The sequence below is a fragment of the Austrofundulus limnaeus genome, unplaced genomic scaffold, assembly GCF_001266775.1.
Source record: "Austrofundulus limnaeus strain Quisiro unplaced genomic scaffold, Austrofundulus_limnaeus-1.0 Scaffold301, whole genome shotgun sequence".
Lineage (NCBI taxonomy): Eukaryota > Metazoa > Chordata > Actinopteri > Cyprinodontiformes > Rivulidae > Austrofundulus > Austrofundulus limnaeus.
The window spans coordinates 307,269-324,946 of record NW_013952703.1 but is presented as its reverse complement, the minus strand read 5'-3'; the positions used below and the strand labels follow the sequence as shown (position 1 = coordinate 324,946).

The 17,678-nt window shown below is 39.3% G+C and overlaps 2 protein-coding genes across 7 annotated transcripts; both read left to right on the top strand.

Annotated features, from left to right (window-relative positions):
- The first annotated feature begins 455 nt into the window (after positions 1-455).
- Positions 456-12,909, top strand: LOC106526948 (transcription factor E2F3). Of its 6 annotated transcripts, none has more exons than XM_014021686.1 (10): positions 671-1,919; positions 2,088-2,427; positions 4,880-4,930; positions 5,165-5,277; positions 5,481-5,700; positions 9,081-9,215; positions 9,424-9,538; positions 10,479-10,662; positions 10,793-10,863; positions 10,945-12,909. In XM_014021686.1, exons 1-9 carry the CDS (start codon positions 1,754-1,756, stop codon positions 10,843-10,845), a joined length of 1,377 nt encoding a protein of 458 aa, XP_013877140.1. In that variant the 5' UTR covers positions 671-1,753; the 3' UTR covers positions 10,846-10,863; positions 10,945-12,909. The 6 variants fall into 6 exon arrangements, with proteins under 6 accessions (XP_013877141.1, XP_013877142.1, XP_013877140.1 ...); XM_014021684.1 differs by having other exon boundaries at positions 10,790-10,863; XM_014021687.1 differs by lacking the exon at positions 671-1,919 and adding an exon at positions 456-664 and having other exon boundaries at positions 10,790-12,909.
- Positions 12,910-14,323: 1,414 nt separating this feature from the next.
- LOC106526945 (serpin A3-5) lies at positions 14,324-16,846 on the top strand. Its single transcript, XM_014021680.1, has 6 exons — positions 14,324-14,332; positions 14,546-15,164; positions 15,239-15,309; positions 15,401-15,591; positions 15,786-15,975; positions 16,042-16,846. The coding sequence occupies exons 2-6, from the start codon at positions 14,552-14,554 to the stop codon at positions 16,255-16,257; spliced, it is 1,281 nt and encodes a 426-aa protein (XP_013877134.1). The 5' UTR covers positions 14,324-14,332; positions 14,546-14,551; the 3' UTR covers positions 16,258-16,846.
- The last annotated feature ends 832 nt before the right edge of the window (positions 16,847-17,678 follow it).

Genomic DNA, 17,678 nt, shown 5'->3' with positions numbered 1-17,678 from the left:
TGGAGTTGACTCTCAGCTACCAACACACCAAATTTTAGCTGATATCTTTACAACTGACATTATTATTATTTTTATTATTATTATTATTTTTATTATTATTATTATTATTATATCCATTTTTTATTTCCTAAAAATTAACTGTGGCAGCCATTAAAATAAGTTGTAGATGTACAGCCAGCCTATGTTTATTTTAGTTTGAATAAAATTGTCCAGTCGTTCATGAGATATTTTGCTAACAGATTGAACAAGTTGGGCTTACAAAAATGTGCCATAAGACAGTATATCTGTAGACATTTAAATTATAGTAGTTTTCTGTATTTTTCAAATGGTATTTAGTATTTAGAAATTTTCAAATTGAAGTAAGTTTATTTTGTAAAGGAACAGTGTTGTTGTAGACCACAAGATCGGTAGAGGGCAGCATTATGCTAAGCTATCGTACAGCCTGCCGGAATTAGAAGAAGAAGTGTTGCTGTTTGTGTGTACTTCTGGTCACTGTGCGCAATGCGCATTGCAATATGAGGTACACCGTTGTCGGAGAAAGTACGTTGTACATTTCGTATTTCAAGTGCTACGAACTCTGATGCAAATATTAACTGTGGAGAAAACAGACGCGATAAACTCAATTATTTTTTTGAACGACGAAAGAGAGACTTTCAGGCCTAAGGTGAGCATGAGGAGGGTGGGCAGTGTCGCTTCCTAGCTTTATGCAGTTAGCCTCAGATCTGATGATGCAGTGGGTCACCAGCATTTAATACCTTATATTATCCGTATTATGCGTGCACACTGCGAAATAGTTAACCTCAAAACTCATCCACGTAGTTGTTTGGTCGTAGTATACACGGAAGTAAATTTTGGCAATTTTTGTTTCTACTAAAGTCGGTATTGTGCGAAAGTAGTTATCCCTGGGCAAATGTTTTCCCCACCAGAAGGGGCGCGAGTCTCGTGATAGTTTTGTGTTTGCGCCCTCTGTTTGCAAAGTTGTCAGCTGTATAGAACATGTTTAATCCTAAACGCCGGTATTCCTATGATGCTGCTACAAAACTCAAAATCATAGAGTTTGCTGAAGAACATAGCAATTGTGCTGCAACCAGGAAGTTTGGAGTCTCTGAGAGCAACGTCCGGTTATGGAGAAAGAATAAAACGAGGCTCCTGAAAATGCCAAAGATCAAACACTCCTGCAGAGGGAAAAAAGCCTTTTATCCATTACTTGAGAGGGATCTTGTACGCTGGGTGGAAAACCAGAGGAATGATGGGTGTACTGTGACAGGTTTGCAGATTCAACATCAGGCTAAGAAAATGATTGGAGATGTAAAGTATGGTAAAGCAGAAGCCTTCAAAGTGTCGAAAGGTTGGTTCCAGAGATTCATGAAGCGCCACTGCTTGCATTTGAGACAGAAAACCAGCATATCACAAGAGCTGCCTGTTGAATTAGAAGATAAAATCAAGAATTTTCACAAGTTTGTCACACATCTGAGGATGAAGCATGATTTTCCACTCGGTCACATTGGCAGCGTGAATGAGATCTCAGTGTCTTTTGATCTGCCTGGCAAGAAAACTATGGAGAAAGAAGAAAACAAAGATTTTATCGTAGAGACAACAACACATGGAATAATTCACTTTACAGTGGTCCTGTGCTGCCTAGCTGATGGAACAAAACTGGCACCAATGGTCATATTCAGGAGGCAGACAGTCCCACTAAATGAAAACTTCCCACCAGGTGTTCTGGTCTACTGCCAAACAACAGGCTGTCTAGATGAAGCAGGAATTCTGCTATGGTTGCAAATTATATGGGGCAACAGACCAGGGGGGAACTTTCCAGAAACTAGCAATGCTGGTCTGTGATCATTTTAGACCTCAGTGGACTGAGTCTGTCAAAAAGAAGCTGGACCAGTTCAGGACCCATCGGGCAGTAATACCAGGTAAAAAAATAAATGAATGAATGAATGAATGAATGAATGAATGTAAATAATAATAATAATAATTTCCAGGAAGTTATGTGAATAATTGCGTGATGTGATATATGACCATCACTTGTGTGTTATGATAGATGAACATACATGTAATACAGAGTTGTGTGTCGCACACAGGTGACCTAACAAATGTGCTGCAGCCCATCAGTGTTCTCAGCAAGCCTTTCAAGGAGCATGTGAACAAGTCTTGGATTTTGTGGATGACCTTAAACCAGGTTGAAAATGCATCTAGTGGAAACCTGAAGACACCGGACCTTTCTACTGTTGTTGGATGGGTGAAGCAAGCATGGCAGTCACTGCCAGACGGCATGGTCAGAAGATCATTCCTGAGGATAGGTATTGACAACAGCCTTGATGATACCCAGGATGAGCAATTGTGTGAGGAGGAGCTGAAGGAGGAACTGGAAGATGATGATGAGGCTACTGGTCTGTCAGACATGGGGGATGGGATTGCTGGGTGAGATACTGATGTACTTCTTACAGAGGACTACCAGGAACAAGGGTTGGGGAGTGTTACTTTATTTATACATACCTACAGAATGGCTCTTACCATTTATTATGTTGCTTCGATTAAAATACATCCAAGTAGCCTACGTTTATTTTTTTTAGAGTTTTAAGACTCGTACCACGGTTGTATCCGCACTGCTGCGTACTTTTAGCCCAATTTTGTGTCGATAAATTTTGTGTTTATTTCCTCCTCTGCAGCAACGAGCTTGCAGGTCTCTGTAAAAAAAAAAGAGGGGAAAAAAAGACATCAAAAGTTTAAATCTGAAAGGAGTCTGGCTATTTGTCTTTAAAAAACCTGTGGCTTGTTGGTGAAAAGAGCTACCTGTGGAGTTACAAGAAAGGAATTCAGACCAAAGCATCGCAGTTCCACTTTTTATAGACCCCAAATGAATGGCTTAGATGTGAAAAAGGATTAAATGCATGTAAAGGTTCCTTTAGTATACTGCCATAATTTTTAAATATCATCACTATATTTTAATACCGAGGTATACCACAGTACCATGTTGGTAGTGGTCAAAGGATCCGGTGGCTCTGGTGCATGGCAGCTTTGCCTTTGTCAGTCTGTAGCTACAATGTAGCTTGCCCACCATCAGTGTGTGAATGTGTGTATGAATAGGTGAACGGCTGTACTGTAAACCCTAAAAGGACTAAAAGTGCTACATACAGGGGTTAGACAATGAAACTTAAACACCTGTCATTTTAGCGTGGGAGGTTTCATGGCTAAATTGGACCAGGCTGGTGGTCAATCTTCATTAATTGCACATTGCACCAGTAAGAGCAGTGTGTGAAGGTTAAATTAGCAGGGTAAGAGCACAGTTTTGCTCAAAATATTGCAATACACACAACATTATGGGTGACATACCAGAGTTCAAAAGAGGACAAATTGTTGATGCACGTCTTGCAGGCATATCTGTGACCAAGATGGCAAGTCTTTGTGATGTATCAAGAGCCACAGTATCCAGGGTAATGTCAACATACCACCAAGAAGGACCAACCACATCCAACATGATTAACTGTGGACGCAAGAGGAAGCTGTCTGAAAGGGACGTTACGATCTTAAACCAGGTGTTTCAGTTTCATTGTCTAACCCCTGTAAGTTCGGAACATTTACATTTTACTATTTGATACCGCAGTCATTATATAATCATTTTATGCGTAGACCACAAAGGCTCTAAAATCTCTAGGTCCGTATGAAATTAGGGTAAACATGAGGATTTGATTTTTATTTTTAAATGCTTTTTAAGTAAAAGAAAAATGGGGTCACATTATAGTTGAGTTTGCATTATCATGTATAAAAGTAATAAATCATGCATTAGTTGAAAGTGAAAAAGTTCAGGCTCTAAGACTGAGGTTTGCACACGTTTGACCCACTCTTCTTTACAGAAGTTCCAAAACCTGTGAGTTTCTTTGCTGCCGACTGGCCTGTTGAAGCCTCAGCCCGCTCTACAGATTTTCTACAGAGCTGTGGTCTGGAAATTATCTAGGTCACCCCTGACTATAATGTGTGTATTCTTTAGTAACTCTTCCGTTGTTTTAACTCATTGTCAGGTCAGACGGTTCTTGTTTAAAATTGAGTTGTACACGACCCTGTCTACTGATCATTCAGTGCAGTAAAGCTGTCCTGTACCCTTAATAGAAAGCCATTCTCAAAGCATAATATGTGACCCATCATATCGAAATGAGGATTAAGTCAAATTTGGTCAAAATGACCTATTTACTTTTTCAGATTCTTGGCTTTAAAAGCTACATTTTGATACCTGGATCATTCTGATATCATAACTAATTTTATATATATGACTTGAATTTAAATTACATCAATGAATTTTTGATGTCCTTATAAAGAGGAAATCTCAAATTATATTTGAATATTGAGATTTCCCAGCTAAAAAGAAACAAAACTTTGCTAGCTCACAAGGAAATTCTCAAAATTTTAAGGTGTTTTTCCCTCAAAATCAGTTTTTTTGTTGCTACTGCTCAAAAAAGTGCTTCAAAATTTTGTTTGATGATTATATTTCAGACAGTTCATTCAAATGATACATTGCTAAGGCATTTATTCATTGTATTTTGACAAAATGCAATTTTTGTTAACATTTTAGTTAAAACACTTTATTTGCCTATTTCTCCATTTTGGACTTAATCCTCGTTTCGATGTGATGGGTCACATATTTCCACTCTCATGCTTTATTGAGAGGATGATGCACTTCAGGTCATACTCAACATTTCACTTTCTCCAAACACTGCAGGTTGAGATGATGCTAAAAAGAAATTTTATCTCTAAATTTCTGAATATTTTCAAATTTATTTCCAGCTGTTGTCTGTCCTCACCATGCTTCTTGCTTGAGGGTCTTGTTCATTCCAGTCTTGTGCTGAATTACAGTCTTACATCTGGTGTCCTTTGACAGCTCCATGGACAGTGAAGTGGTTGGAATGGAAAAATCCAACTTTATACACAGGTATGATTTATAAGCATAAAGAGCTGAGATCAAGTGTGTCTGTAATTGATTGAAGTATTTTTCCTATCTGGAAAAACTGTAAATTCTTACATTAAAGACTGTTTATTTATTTGTTAGTTGTCAAAATCAGCAAATAAAGAAATTATTTCCCTGACATCACAAAAACAAAAACAATTTTTATGCCAAATGTTCTATACCTGCTGCTTTCTGATACATTGTGAAACTTCTCTGTAGTGCAAACCAAACACTAGAGGAGTATGTGACTCAAACTGAGATCATAGAGTTTGAGAATGGTATCAAACTCAAGGTGGAGGACATATCTGCCTCTACCGATACAAAAACTAAACGTAAGTCCTGCAATAACTTTAGTCTCATAACACAACATTTTTCATATTTAATACGTTTTTTTGTTCTCTTAATTTTCTTTTATGTCTGCTCTCTCCAACACTGCATTTCATCAGTCCTTGTTCTCAGAGAAAAATTTCAATTTATCTGTTTTTCTCTCCTCCTCCTACCCCCCCCCCCCCCAAAAAAAAAAAAAAACCCACAGCACAGAAGCCACAGCCTGTGCCACCACGCAGTGATTCCTCGTTGGTATTTCTAACGCAGAAGTTTGCAGAGAAGCTGAGTCGCACTGTTGATGGGGTGTTGGACATAAACCAACTCTCCCAGGAGTTCTCTGTGCATAAGAGACGCATATATGATGTCACCAATGTCTTGGAAGGGATCAAACTCATCAAAAAGAAGTCCAAAAGTCGTATACAGTGGTTGTAAGTATAAGATGATAGTGCGGGCACTATGTGGCACAAATGAAAATCTATGCTTGTGTACACATACATCAGTATGTTATTAAAAATTGTTATTAAAAGAGTTAACAATTGCAGGTTCCAAATTAACAGTTACAATTACACCTCACGTCTGTCCATCAGAATGCTTTATGTATGTTAAGATTTTGAAAATGCATACATTTTGATGTATTTTCAAGCGTTTGAAAATTTGAAGAAAGTGTGTATTCAGATCTTGCTTGAAATTCTGCTCATTTTCCTCCATTATTATTATTTTTTAATCACAGCTAAGATGTTTCCACATCTTGACTGGAGGTCACGTGTGGTAAATTGAATTGATTGGACATGATTTGCGGAGGAACATGCCTCTGTATAAAGGCCTCCCAGCTCACAATTGAAGCAGAAACCTCAAAAGGTCAATAAAACAGCCTGCAGAGCTCAGACACAGGATTGCTTAAAGGCAGATCTGTGGAAGGCTACTAAAGGTGTCTGGTGTCCAGAAGGCTTCAGAGAGCTGAATAGCCTCGGTAATTCTTAAATGGAAGAAGTTTGGCACAACCAGGACTCTGCTGGTCACTCAGCGACAGATCAGCAGTAAGGTGAAGGGCCTTAGTTCTTTATATTTGCTTTAGCTGTCAAGTCCCAATTCTAGCCTGATTACAGAAACCCAGAGACCCATGGTTCTATTCAGGCCAGGCTGCTCGGCCCAATTTGATGTCTGCTACTATTGTCCTTCGATACGTTCACTGACCAGGGAGGTCACGTCACACAGATGTGATTAACTTTACTTGAATCGTTTGCAGTGATTGTGATGTTTTCCACACAAGTTCTAGTAAAGAACATAAGTAGCAAGCTACCAAACAAGCTAGCATTAGCTAGTCTTCTGTCACTTTGCCCTCTTGTGTTCAGCATTACACTTCTGCATAGTCCGGTACAGACTTGGGTACCTTTCCTTCGAGTTTGATAGCATCCATTGTTGTCGCAAATAAAATGACTCAAGATTTGCACGTTTTGTAACATGACAGACCCTGCCCATATTGAGACTGTACTCAGCTCAAAGCAAGCTTAAAGGCATAGTGTGTAGGATTTTGTCGATTCTTTTAGCCGGAATTGAGATAATCACTAATGACAATAATAAAAAACATGTCTAATCATTGCAGACAAAGACCTTGTTTTATTATTTTTACCTTTATAAAAAGCTGTTTATATCTCCATGGTCGCGGGTCACAGGCAGCCGCCATCTTGCACCGCCATCTTGCCTACGAAGGCTCATGAAGGACAAACTGCGGTGGCGGCGTCAAAAATGGTTTTAGTTGTAATACTATAAATGTAATATTTGTTGTCTGTCATTGTAGCTGGGATAATTTTACTTATTAAAGCTCATAATCTTACCACTTGAAACATTACTAGCCCTGAAGCTGCTGGTAGGCATCGCAGTTGGAATTATCAAAGGTTTTTGACACCTGAGAGACACCGTAGCAATTCCTTTGTGTTTGGAAGGGGGGGTGGGGGTGGGGGGAGGACCAGGGAGGGTGATTCAACCACTCAACCACTAGATGTTGCTGAAAACAACAAATCCTACACACTGTGCCTTTAACCAGGGCCGGGGTAGAATAAAGCAAGGCCAACTGTTGCCGTGCCTTAAAATGCAAAAATGCCATAAGTTCGAAATGGACAAGAACTGCAGGTCTCCGCTGATCTTGGTTTTATTACAGGTGGCTTGATGGAAGTCTCTGCTCAAAGTACAGTACTTGAAAGATGCTTGGAGGTCTCACGCTGAAGAACAACATTCTGGTTGGGCAAAACCGAGAATAAACTCTTTGAAGGCCCTGTCACATTGACGTTTTAGACAACTTATGCCAACTTATGAAAATTTTAAAGACATCTACGTTGAAGATGGAATTGAAAAAAATCAACAGGAAGCTTCTTTTAGACATGTACATACTGTAATTCTAGCAAATTGATCAAATATACAACTTATTAGCAATTTGGACAAAAATGTTTCATAAGTTGGCATACATTGTGTAGTGTGACAGGGCCTTGGAGTTCTAAATGTTCTGTGTGGATGTTATTAATGAAACGTGGTGGCAGCATCATGCTCTGGGGTGTTTTTCAGCAGCAGGGACTGGGGAACAGATCAAGGTTGAGGGAAAGCTGAATGGAGAAAAGTATGTTTTCAAAGAAAACCTGTTTCGATGTGTCCAAAACCTCCGACTGGACTGAAAGTTCTTTTTTTTTTTTCCAAAATGACAGTGACCCAAAACAAGAAGAAACACACAGGTGGTTTCGGGATAACTCAGTGCGGCTAGACCTGCAGCCAATGGTTCTTCAACTCAGAAATAAGGGTCTAAATAATTACGGAAATGGGCGGCTGTGGCAGAGTGGTTAGGGGAGTCGTTCTGGAACTGGAAGGCCACCGGTTCGATCTCCCGTTGAGCTGTCTCAGTTGTTGTGTCCTTGGTAGAGTTGAGCATAATCGTATCGTGTGCAATTAATTGTCAGAAAAACATTAATCGATTATTTTTTTGGCACTTGATGATACGATTAATGACACCGGGCGAAGTCCGCTCGGTGCTCCTCTGCTTCAAATATGACAAACGTTTAAAAAAATAGTTCTGTAAATTATTTATCTAACACAATTTAAAATTTGATGTACAGCCTGAAGTCTGTAAAATCTGTAATTTTGACACAATTTGGAACAGATTTTTCAAGAGCATATCGTTCCCACTAAATTGGTCATGTGACAGGGACATAAGGGCATCCAGGGACGCCAGGGGATAAATAGTCAAATTAATAGTTATCAACTAAATACCACAATTAATCATGATTTAATTTTTTTGCCAGTATTGCCCCACCCTAGTCCTTGGGCAAGACACTTAAACCCTACTGTCTCTGATGTGTGTCCCATCAGTGCATGAATGTGATTGGCACTGATTAGTCTCCACAGATTGGTTGTACATGCTATCTTTGTAGAGACCTAATAGAGTGCTGTGTAATGGGTAAACGAGGACACAGATTGTTGTGTGAAGCGCTTTGAGTGTCCTGGATGGATAGAAAAGCGCTAGATAAGTACAGTCCATTTACCATATTTAAGTTTCCTTTGAATAAATAAAACATCTAAAAAGATTTTTCTTTTTCTTTTAGGGAGTATTGATCATAGATCATTAAGTTAGAAAAAGTAATATATGTAGCGTCATGTTTGGCTCTTTTAAATGCTATTTTCAAACCAAAGCTGTAACATTTAACTTGAAGTCGGTTTAACTGCATTACTCTCAAATGTGTCTTCTATTTCAGCAGCTCAATGATGTTTTAATGCATGATGTGTTTTGTCATTAACCTTTTTGTACTCCAAAATTTATGTGCAGGGGCAAGAATGTGAACAATGGCAAAATAAGTCAACAGATGATGTCTCTTATTGAGGAGGAGAAGATTCTGGACGAGCTGATCCAAAGTTGTGCACAACAGATTAGAAAGTTGTGTGAGGATCGTCACACTCATAGATATCCTTTTGTTTGTACAGTCAGCTTCCCTGATTTTTTTTTTTTTTTGTTGACAGCCAAAACAGGTCTTTTAGAAAATTTTAAGGGGTAACAATTTGTTGCAATGTCATTTTCTGCTAATAAGAAGAAAACACTAATTGTATCAAGAACTGCTAACTCCAAATTATGTCCAAGTGACTCGGTTTTTTTCCTTAACCCCGTGGATCACATATGCCTACCTAACACATGCAGATATCCGAAGGATTCAGAGTTTTAAAGAGCAGACTGTGATAGTCATCAAGGCTCCTGCAGATTCAAACATACAGGTGCCACACCCAGAAGAGGTACATAACTGGAAATCTTTGGATTTACTGTATTTTCTTGCTGCATTGTGTTGCATAATTATTCACCTCTTTTTATCGATGCTGTAGCCTCACAATCGTGAGTTTAAATGAAGTTTAAGTACAAGTAGTGGATCTGGACAAAGTCTTTAGCTCAATTAAGTTAAATGAGGGAAAATGTTTTCAATAATTCCAAACAAATTAACACTAAGAAGTGTTACATGTTTTTACCCTTGAATAAGATTCATCAGTGGGGCCCCAAAACCAACATGATTGCAACATCAAAATAGTAAGAACTACCACCGAGCAACAGGCAACATGAAGACCAAGGGACTCCCCACACAGATTTAGAGACAAAGTGGTGAAGAAGTGCAGATCAAGGTTAGATTGTAAATAACCCAAATCATGGATGTCCCACAGAGAACTGTTGAATCAATTTTATGATGCACGTAACTGGGTTTCACAAGAATTGTCAGGGAAAATATATTGCCTAAGGAAATGCATGGATTGGACCATCAAGAAGGAGACTCCTTGAACACGAAGGTAAAAGGTACTCTGTGGTCACATGATGCTAAAATTGAATTCTTTCGCTATCAAGTATGTCAAAATATCTGAAACTTCTCATCGTGCCAAGAACACCATCCTCACTGAAGCATGGTGGTGGGAGTGTCATGATGTGGGGGGTGTTTTCATGAGCAGAAGTTTGGGTAAACAGCCCGAATGTAAGGAAATCTGACAAACAAAATACTATAAAGAGAGATTCTTGAGGGAAGCTTGTATAAACAGTATAGAGGGGGATGGGGTTGGGTGAATTGTTATGTATGACAGGTATTTTTTCTTTCACAATAAAATAAATTTGCATCTTAAAGTAGTTGTAACATTGTACAAAAATATGTCTGGAACCATTTATTTGTTGGCGTATTTTTGCTTTCTTACTGCTCAGAGCCTCCAGATCTACATCAAAAGCGTCAACGGACCCATCGAGGTTTTCCTCTGCCCCGATACCGTGGAATCCTCAGACAACACAGCTGCCGACAGAGCTGATGGCAGCCAGTTCAGTTCAACAACCTCTGAGAATGATTCCCTTCCTTCACCCTCCCTACCTTGCCCCCAGGAGTCTTCCACAAGTGAGTTTTATTCTTATGATGTTACCATCTATGGGTCACACGCAGCGTAGCTTTAAAAGCCTTTAGATAGAGAATTTGTGACTTATCTGTTTCCCTATATTCTTAACAACGTCTTTATCTTTTTCAGAAGATGCGAACAGTAGTTGCGAAATAAATGGATTCTCACACCACAGTCCGAGCTGACACAACACCCACTGCTGAGTACTGGCAGCCCTTTGCTCCCACATTCTTTGCAACCTGCAATAATTACGTCCCGTCACCTTTGGCCTTGTCCCTCTACAGGACAGGACAGGAAGGATTGTCTCTTCAGACTGGAAGGTGCCGAAAGTGTCGCAGACCTGTTGTGTGTCTGACTTGGCCACGCTGCTTACCTGAACAGACTCTTTGGGGTGAAAACTTGTTCCGGCTGAAATAACAATATTCTGGAAACATATATTTTGTATTTAACTCGTTGGGATCACTAATCTCTATGTGGGGACGAGCGTCAGCCACAAGTATAACATTGGAAATGGATTACGGATGCAATGTAGTTTTTTTGTTTTTGTCTTTTATGGCAAAACGTTGAAAGAGTTCAACTCGGAGCCAGTTTGAGCTTTCTTATCAAGATATGACCACAATAGTATTAAACGATTGGTTCAAACTCTCATTACAAAACTTTGCTGTTGCAGTCTAAAGAGATGTGGATCATTTTTGTGGCTAAGTTACATCGAAATCTGCTGTAAACAAACAGTTGAATAGCTTCAGTTTGATTAAAAAGATTAGTTCAATCAGGCTAGTCTAAGTAAAGCATAGATCCAAGTGTATTGTTGCTGTCTTAAAACAATTCCAATTTGAAAAACATAACCGTGGTTCATCTGACATCCCCCCCCGAACCGCAAGTGATTGTAACAGTCGCATCAATTCTTTCAACTCTTCCATTTTACTTAGAAAAATTCCAAAACCACACCACATTCCCACTGAACACTGTTACAACACTCTCAATTTAACATTAATCAGTTACTTCAGCGGAAATCTAATATTTCTGCCTGGAGTTCTCCAGCCTTTACCAGAAATACTACAGTACAACTAGCTGCTGTTTGCACCTGCAAATATTATGACCCAGATAAACGTGCCTACTCCCTTTGCACTGATTTGTTAAAATAAGCTTTATGTTTTGTGTTGTTAACTAGAAACTAGTTTTTTCTTTTACCCAAATTCAGACTCTTATAAGGACCAAAACTCAAATTTGCTTCATTGTCATTCGATTTCCATTTAAGTCAGAGTTATTGCTCAAGAATATCAAATAGGACAAAGACTAGTACAGCATGTAACAATGCTATGGAAATGTGTATTTTAGTGTGCTGCAAGGTTGGGGTTAAAACTAGTTTACTTCAAAGTTTTCTCAGGGCTCAGTAGCTTTTACTAGAGATCTAATCTTCCATTATAAAAGCTAATTCTTACACTTTTGAGCATGACACTAACATAGCTTTGGAGTGCAAAGTATCGTTACAGTGTTTTTTTTTTTTTTATATCTAATGTCTCAGGTAGTACTCTCCGTGTGTTAAACTGTCTGCCCTCTGGTAGTTGTAAAAAGGAGAACAGTATTGTCTTCAGTTGACACATTGAACCATTGAAAGCATCGACTTGGCCTTTTTCTGTGCTGTCACAAAAAAAAGGTGTTTTTGCCTCCCTGTTTAAGAAGCAGTTCCAAATTGCAGAACAATTTTAGGTGTGACAGCTCAATACCAGTGTAGCTCTGAGGGAGCTGGCTGACAGGCTTGTCATTTTGGGAGAAGCACATGTGGGCTTGGTAATAATAGAGATAAGAGCTACTGGTTCCAGGCTCCTGTAATTGTTTGTTAGTGGTGGCTTACAGGGAAACCTGAAGGAATCTAAGCACTGTTTAATACAGTTTGATTTATCACACTGCCAATACAAGTCAAGGCTCAATATTGAGATAGACGTATCAGCAAATGGAAAGGAAAGCTCTTTGAATGGTGTTTGAGCTTCCTAATGTGCAGTCTGGAGATTTGATCGCTACTACTGGATGTCAGCTGTTTTTACTGATTGACAGCACCAAGAAGTTTTTATCACATTTTTTGTGAAATCAGACTCAGACAATGTTTGATCCAAGCTGCTACACTGTTATGTTTTCATCCAAACACAGTTGACAGCTTCCACAAGGTTCAAAATGTGTAACTGTTCAAATGTTCAAGTTTTCATGTTTTATTTTTTGTTTTTTAATTATTAAAAACCACTTTATCACAAGCATCTTGCACCAATTTTTTGTCTTTTGCACCTTATAAATCCAGAAGTTTGAATGTTGTCATGCTCACCCAATCAGTTCTGTTGAAAATAAAATTCTATATCGAAAGTCAAATAAAGGAAGATATTTGATTTATGTGTTTACCTTTATTAACCCCTTTCATACAACAGTTTAGAATAGAATAGAATTCAGCTTTATTGTCATTGCACGTAACCATTGCAAATAACCATAGAGAAAAAATGCAGAGGATTCATTAAAAAAATAATTTTCACAGCTGAAAATTCATATAAAAAAGGTGGTAAATGTGTTTTGAAGGAAATAGTTGGAATTAAAAGAGATTAATAAAATGATGAGGGTGGAATAGGAGAAAAATTTACAGCGTAATTGTACATATAACTATNACTCCAAGACAGTGGTCTGTGTGATGCCTGCGGCATTGAATCAGAGACCTCTTTGCACTACTTAGGCCAATGCTTGGCTCTGAGTAGTCTAAGGGAAAGAATTCTTGGAGACCCCTTTGTGGATCCCGAGAAGCTTAGAACACTGAAGGTTTCTAACCTGGGGTCCTTCATCCGAGGGACAAAAAGGTTTGATTAAAGCCCAGTATCTTTTGGGGAGAGCAATGGGCCCACTTATGAGGCCCCCGCTCACCTGGGTTGTACCCATCCCCAATTACCAATGCCAATACCAATATATAAAAATCAAATAAAATAATCTTATGTCTTATGTATTTATTTTAAAAGTTCATGAGCACTTCCACCACCACACACACAAATAAAAAAAATACCAAAAAAAATTCTTTAAAGAAAGTCACACCATGGCACAATTTAAGTTTATTCATAATAAACCATAAACAACCATGACTTTATTTATTCATTCACACACACACAAAACAAAAATACATGTTCAATGCAGCACAGTGAAAACCTGCAATCATACAGAAATGTTTCCTAACAAATGAACAAACAGCCGTCAACTCCATCATGATGAAGCTTCGTTTTGTGTTGCTTCAAGCTGCTCTTCATACTTTTTACCATATGATTGCGCCAAAGAGGACAGTGTTGAAAAGATTAGAGTAATGAATCATTTTCCAAAGCAAGCTTCAGTGCTTCAGAAAGCTTCACTTGCCCATCACTAATAAAAAGGGAGCAGGTGAATTGTATTCCATCAAGAAATGCTGCTTTCATGAATTCCTGTTTCACCAGCCCTGCTGTTCTGTTTCTTCTTCTTCTTGTGTGGTGTTTTATGGCGGTTGTCAAACAACGGAAGGTGTGCATTACCGCCACCTACTGATCTGTTCTGTTTCTGATTGTCTTGATTGTTTTCACCTGCGTCTGGTTGAGTTCACTGAGTGTTCTTATATACTTTATATGGTCTGATCAGTTCCTCCTCACTACACCAGTCTCTTTTGTTAGCCTGGTTTTGGTAAGAGGGTTTGAGTCAGTAGCAATGATTTTGATCTATGTTAAGATAAGTTTGTTAAAATAAAACTTTGTCCCAAAGAATAATTTTTCTTAATGGTTGATACTGGATTTTTCTATATGCAGAAACATTTTAATAGTGGGTCTTTTCAAATAGGCTTTTTGATGTGTTATTGTAAATGTTATGTAAACAATATAATGCACTGGTTTCTCTCAGATCTCCATGATGCATGCAGCTGTGGTTCTCTGGATCTTCTCAGCAGTGATCTATGTGGGGAGAGGTGATCCCCAGCCATGCCGTGCTCATGGAGCCACAGAGGAGAGCTACAACAGATCATCTCTGGTGATTTCAGCCAACAAAGACTTTGCCTTCAGTCTGTACAGGGAGCTGGCCAATTCTGAATCTCGAAGAGAAAACATCTTCTTCTCACCTATTTGTGTTTCTGTCATCTTGGCTGCTTTCTCTGTTGGGGCACGAGGAGAGTCCCACCAACAGATTTTTGATGGTCTGGCTTTCAGTAACTTCAATCTGTCCCAAACAGATGTAAACCAGGGTTTCAGTCAAATTGTTACGAGCAAACAATCACTTGAGGACATGAGTTCAGATACTGCTGTGTTTGTAGACCACCTGTTCCAACCCCTGCCTGAGTTCCTGGAAGTCTTGGAGCGCTTTTATTGCACTGACAGCTTCACTGTTGACTTCAGCAAAACACAAGACTCCATCAACACCATCAATAAATACGTTTCAGATGAAACCAATGGAAAGATCAAGGAAGTGGTCGACAGTCTGTATCCAAATACAGTCCTGTTTCTCCTCAGCTACATTTACTATAAAGGTAAAAATCATCAAATATCAAAAGACTTGTTTGTTGCTGATGTGACGCCAAAGTTGTTTTTGTTGCTCAAACAGGAAATTGGGTGACTGCATTTAATCCTGCCCTGACAAAGATGGATGAGTTTCATGTAGCTGAAAATGAAACAGTTTGTAACTACAGACTTTATTTTGAACAATTCTAACTGCAGTGCCTTGTAATGTATATCATGGCCTCAAATGATTGCTTGTATTTTCCAGGTTTCAGTCCAGATGATGAAAACTGAAGGATCCTTCTATCTTTATGATGAAGCAATCARCACCTCAGTCCTCCACCTTCCCTTCAACAASTCCTRCTCCATGTTGCTGCTGATGCCTGAYGATATGAGAACCCTGGARAACATBATCAGTCCWGCTCATGTCACTGAATGGTTGAGGGYKGRAAAGTCCAGGTAATAAGAACCACATTTAAGTTTCCATAAATCTCTGCTTTATCTTGTCTATAGAATCTGCGGTGCTTTGATCAGCTGGTTTAGGACTGGAAATTTGCCTTGAGCACAGCATCTCTTCCTGCTACCCAGGGAGCTTAAATGTCACATGTGATTGGTCAAACACTGTTTCATTGTATGATTCTTCACAATGACTTAATTTCACTACGTTCTAATGTCTTTGGTTTCTTCTCAACGTTTAGGTACTGCAACCTTTATATTCCAAAATTTTCCATCAAGACCTCCTACGTGCTGAATGACGTGTTGAAGAAAATGGGAATGACTGACATGTTTGATCATGCAGACCTGAGTGGGATTTCAAAGCTGCATGACTTGGCTGTCTCTGAGGTAAGGACAAAACCTTCAGTTCGTTTCATTCTGTCCACATCCAGCTCACTGTTTTTGTTCTTTAAGGTTGTGCACAGAACTGCTCTGGATGTTGATGAGGCAGGAGCCACCGCTGCTGCTGCTTCCACTGGGGTTGCCATTAGTAAATCCTCCTGCTTGAAGCCAGATTTGAAATATGATCGGCCCTTCATTCTGATGATCATTGAACGGAGCACAGAAACCATCCTTTTCATAGGCAAGGTTGTCAACCCAAGCCTCCTGAAGGAAGTGGTCAGTTCATAGCTGATAACTGTGAAATCCAAAGGGGAATAAATAAATGGGGTTCCTTAATGACTATAGATCATTTCTCAGTGTTTAAATGTGTTAACAGTTCAGTTCTCATCTGCTGCCATGAGGTGTGCATGTGATCAATCACTAGTTGCACATCTACAGCTCGATGTTTGGGCAGTTTATGCAAGGAGTTAATCAAACCTGGTGTGATATTCTGAGCACAAATTGGCACCTACTGTGTGCAAGGCAGTAGGTGCTCTGCTTTAATGTAAAGTTAAGTGACTCATTTAATATGGTTTGCTTCACAACTTGATTTTATCAGGTATGTTATTTTATTTTATTTATTTTTTTGGTAATTGCTATACTTAAAGACTGAGGTCATTCACAATTTTGAATTGTCAATTCCTCACTTGAATATTATGATCTTTGGCAAAATTGTATCTATTTTAAATTATATTGTGCTATTTGGGAAATTTTTTTTGTTGGGCTTGTCTACAGACTAAAACTGCAATCTGTAACAACACTTAAATTGAGTGTATAGTTTTCAGAATATCATGAGCAATGAGACAGATTTTTAGTAAAACAAAATTAAAATTTGAAATGATTGAATCATTATGTAGAGTGCACACTTGTGAGCTTTGAGATTGTGTGGTGAGGAAATGGTCTTTTCTAATGGAACCTGTTAAAAGTTTAAGAAACTCTTCACTGGGTCCTTTTGATTCTGGATGGATTGACAAGAGACAACTTTGAGAAAATTAATTTATTAAAGATTACACACAAAACCCATTTAACATATTTGCAAATCTGGGAGACCACTAGCACGATACTTCCCTTTGATTGTCAAGCAGCGTCTCATCTAACTTCTGTAACTCTGACATGTTGTAGTGAAGCCTCATTCTAATCTAATTTCTGAGCAACCTGCACTGGATTTGGATGCCAGCCTGTCACGTACTGTATTTGCACAGTCGTCTGTGGGCGAGCAAACTGGACCTTGACCCTGATCACCAAACACGTTTTTCCAATAGTTTTGTACAGCACACTGACATGTGAAATGTCATCTCCTGGGTCAAATTACGAGATGCATTACTTATTTTAAAAGCTATAAGCAGATAACATACTGTAGTTATTAACAGAAGATATGGTGCGATTGTGTATGTTTGGGTATTTGTCAGGCTGCGGTCTGGGCTGCCCCTACTGCTGGTTTATCTGGGGGCCCGCTGCTACTCGGCCCTCTGGTGGGATGTGTGGCTGGCCGCCGGCATGCTGGGGGTTCCCGGGGTCTGGGGCTGGGCGCTGGGGTGTGTGCCGGCCTGGCCTGGCCTGGCCTGGTGACTGCCTGTTGGGGCTCGGGGCCTCTGGGCCTGTCCTGGATCTGCTTTGGTATGGCGGGTGCCAGTGGGGCCCATGAGTTTGTCGCTGCTGGCCCTGGGGGC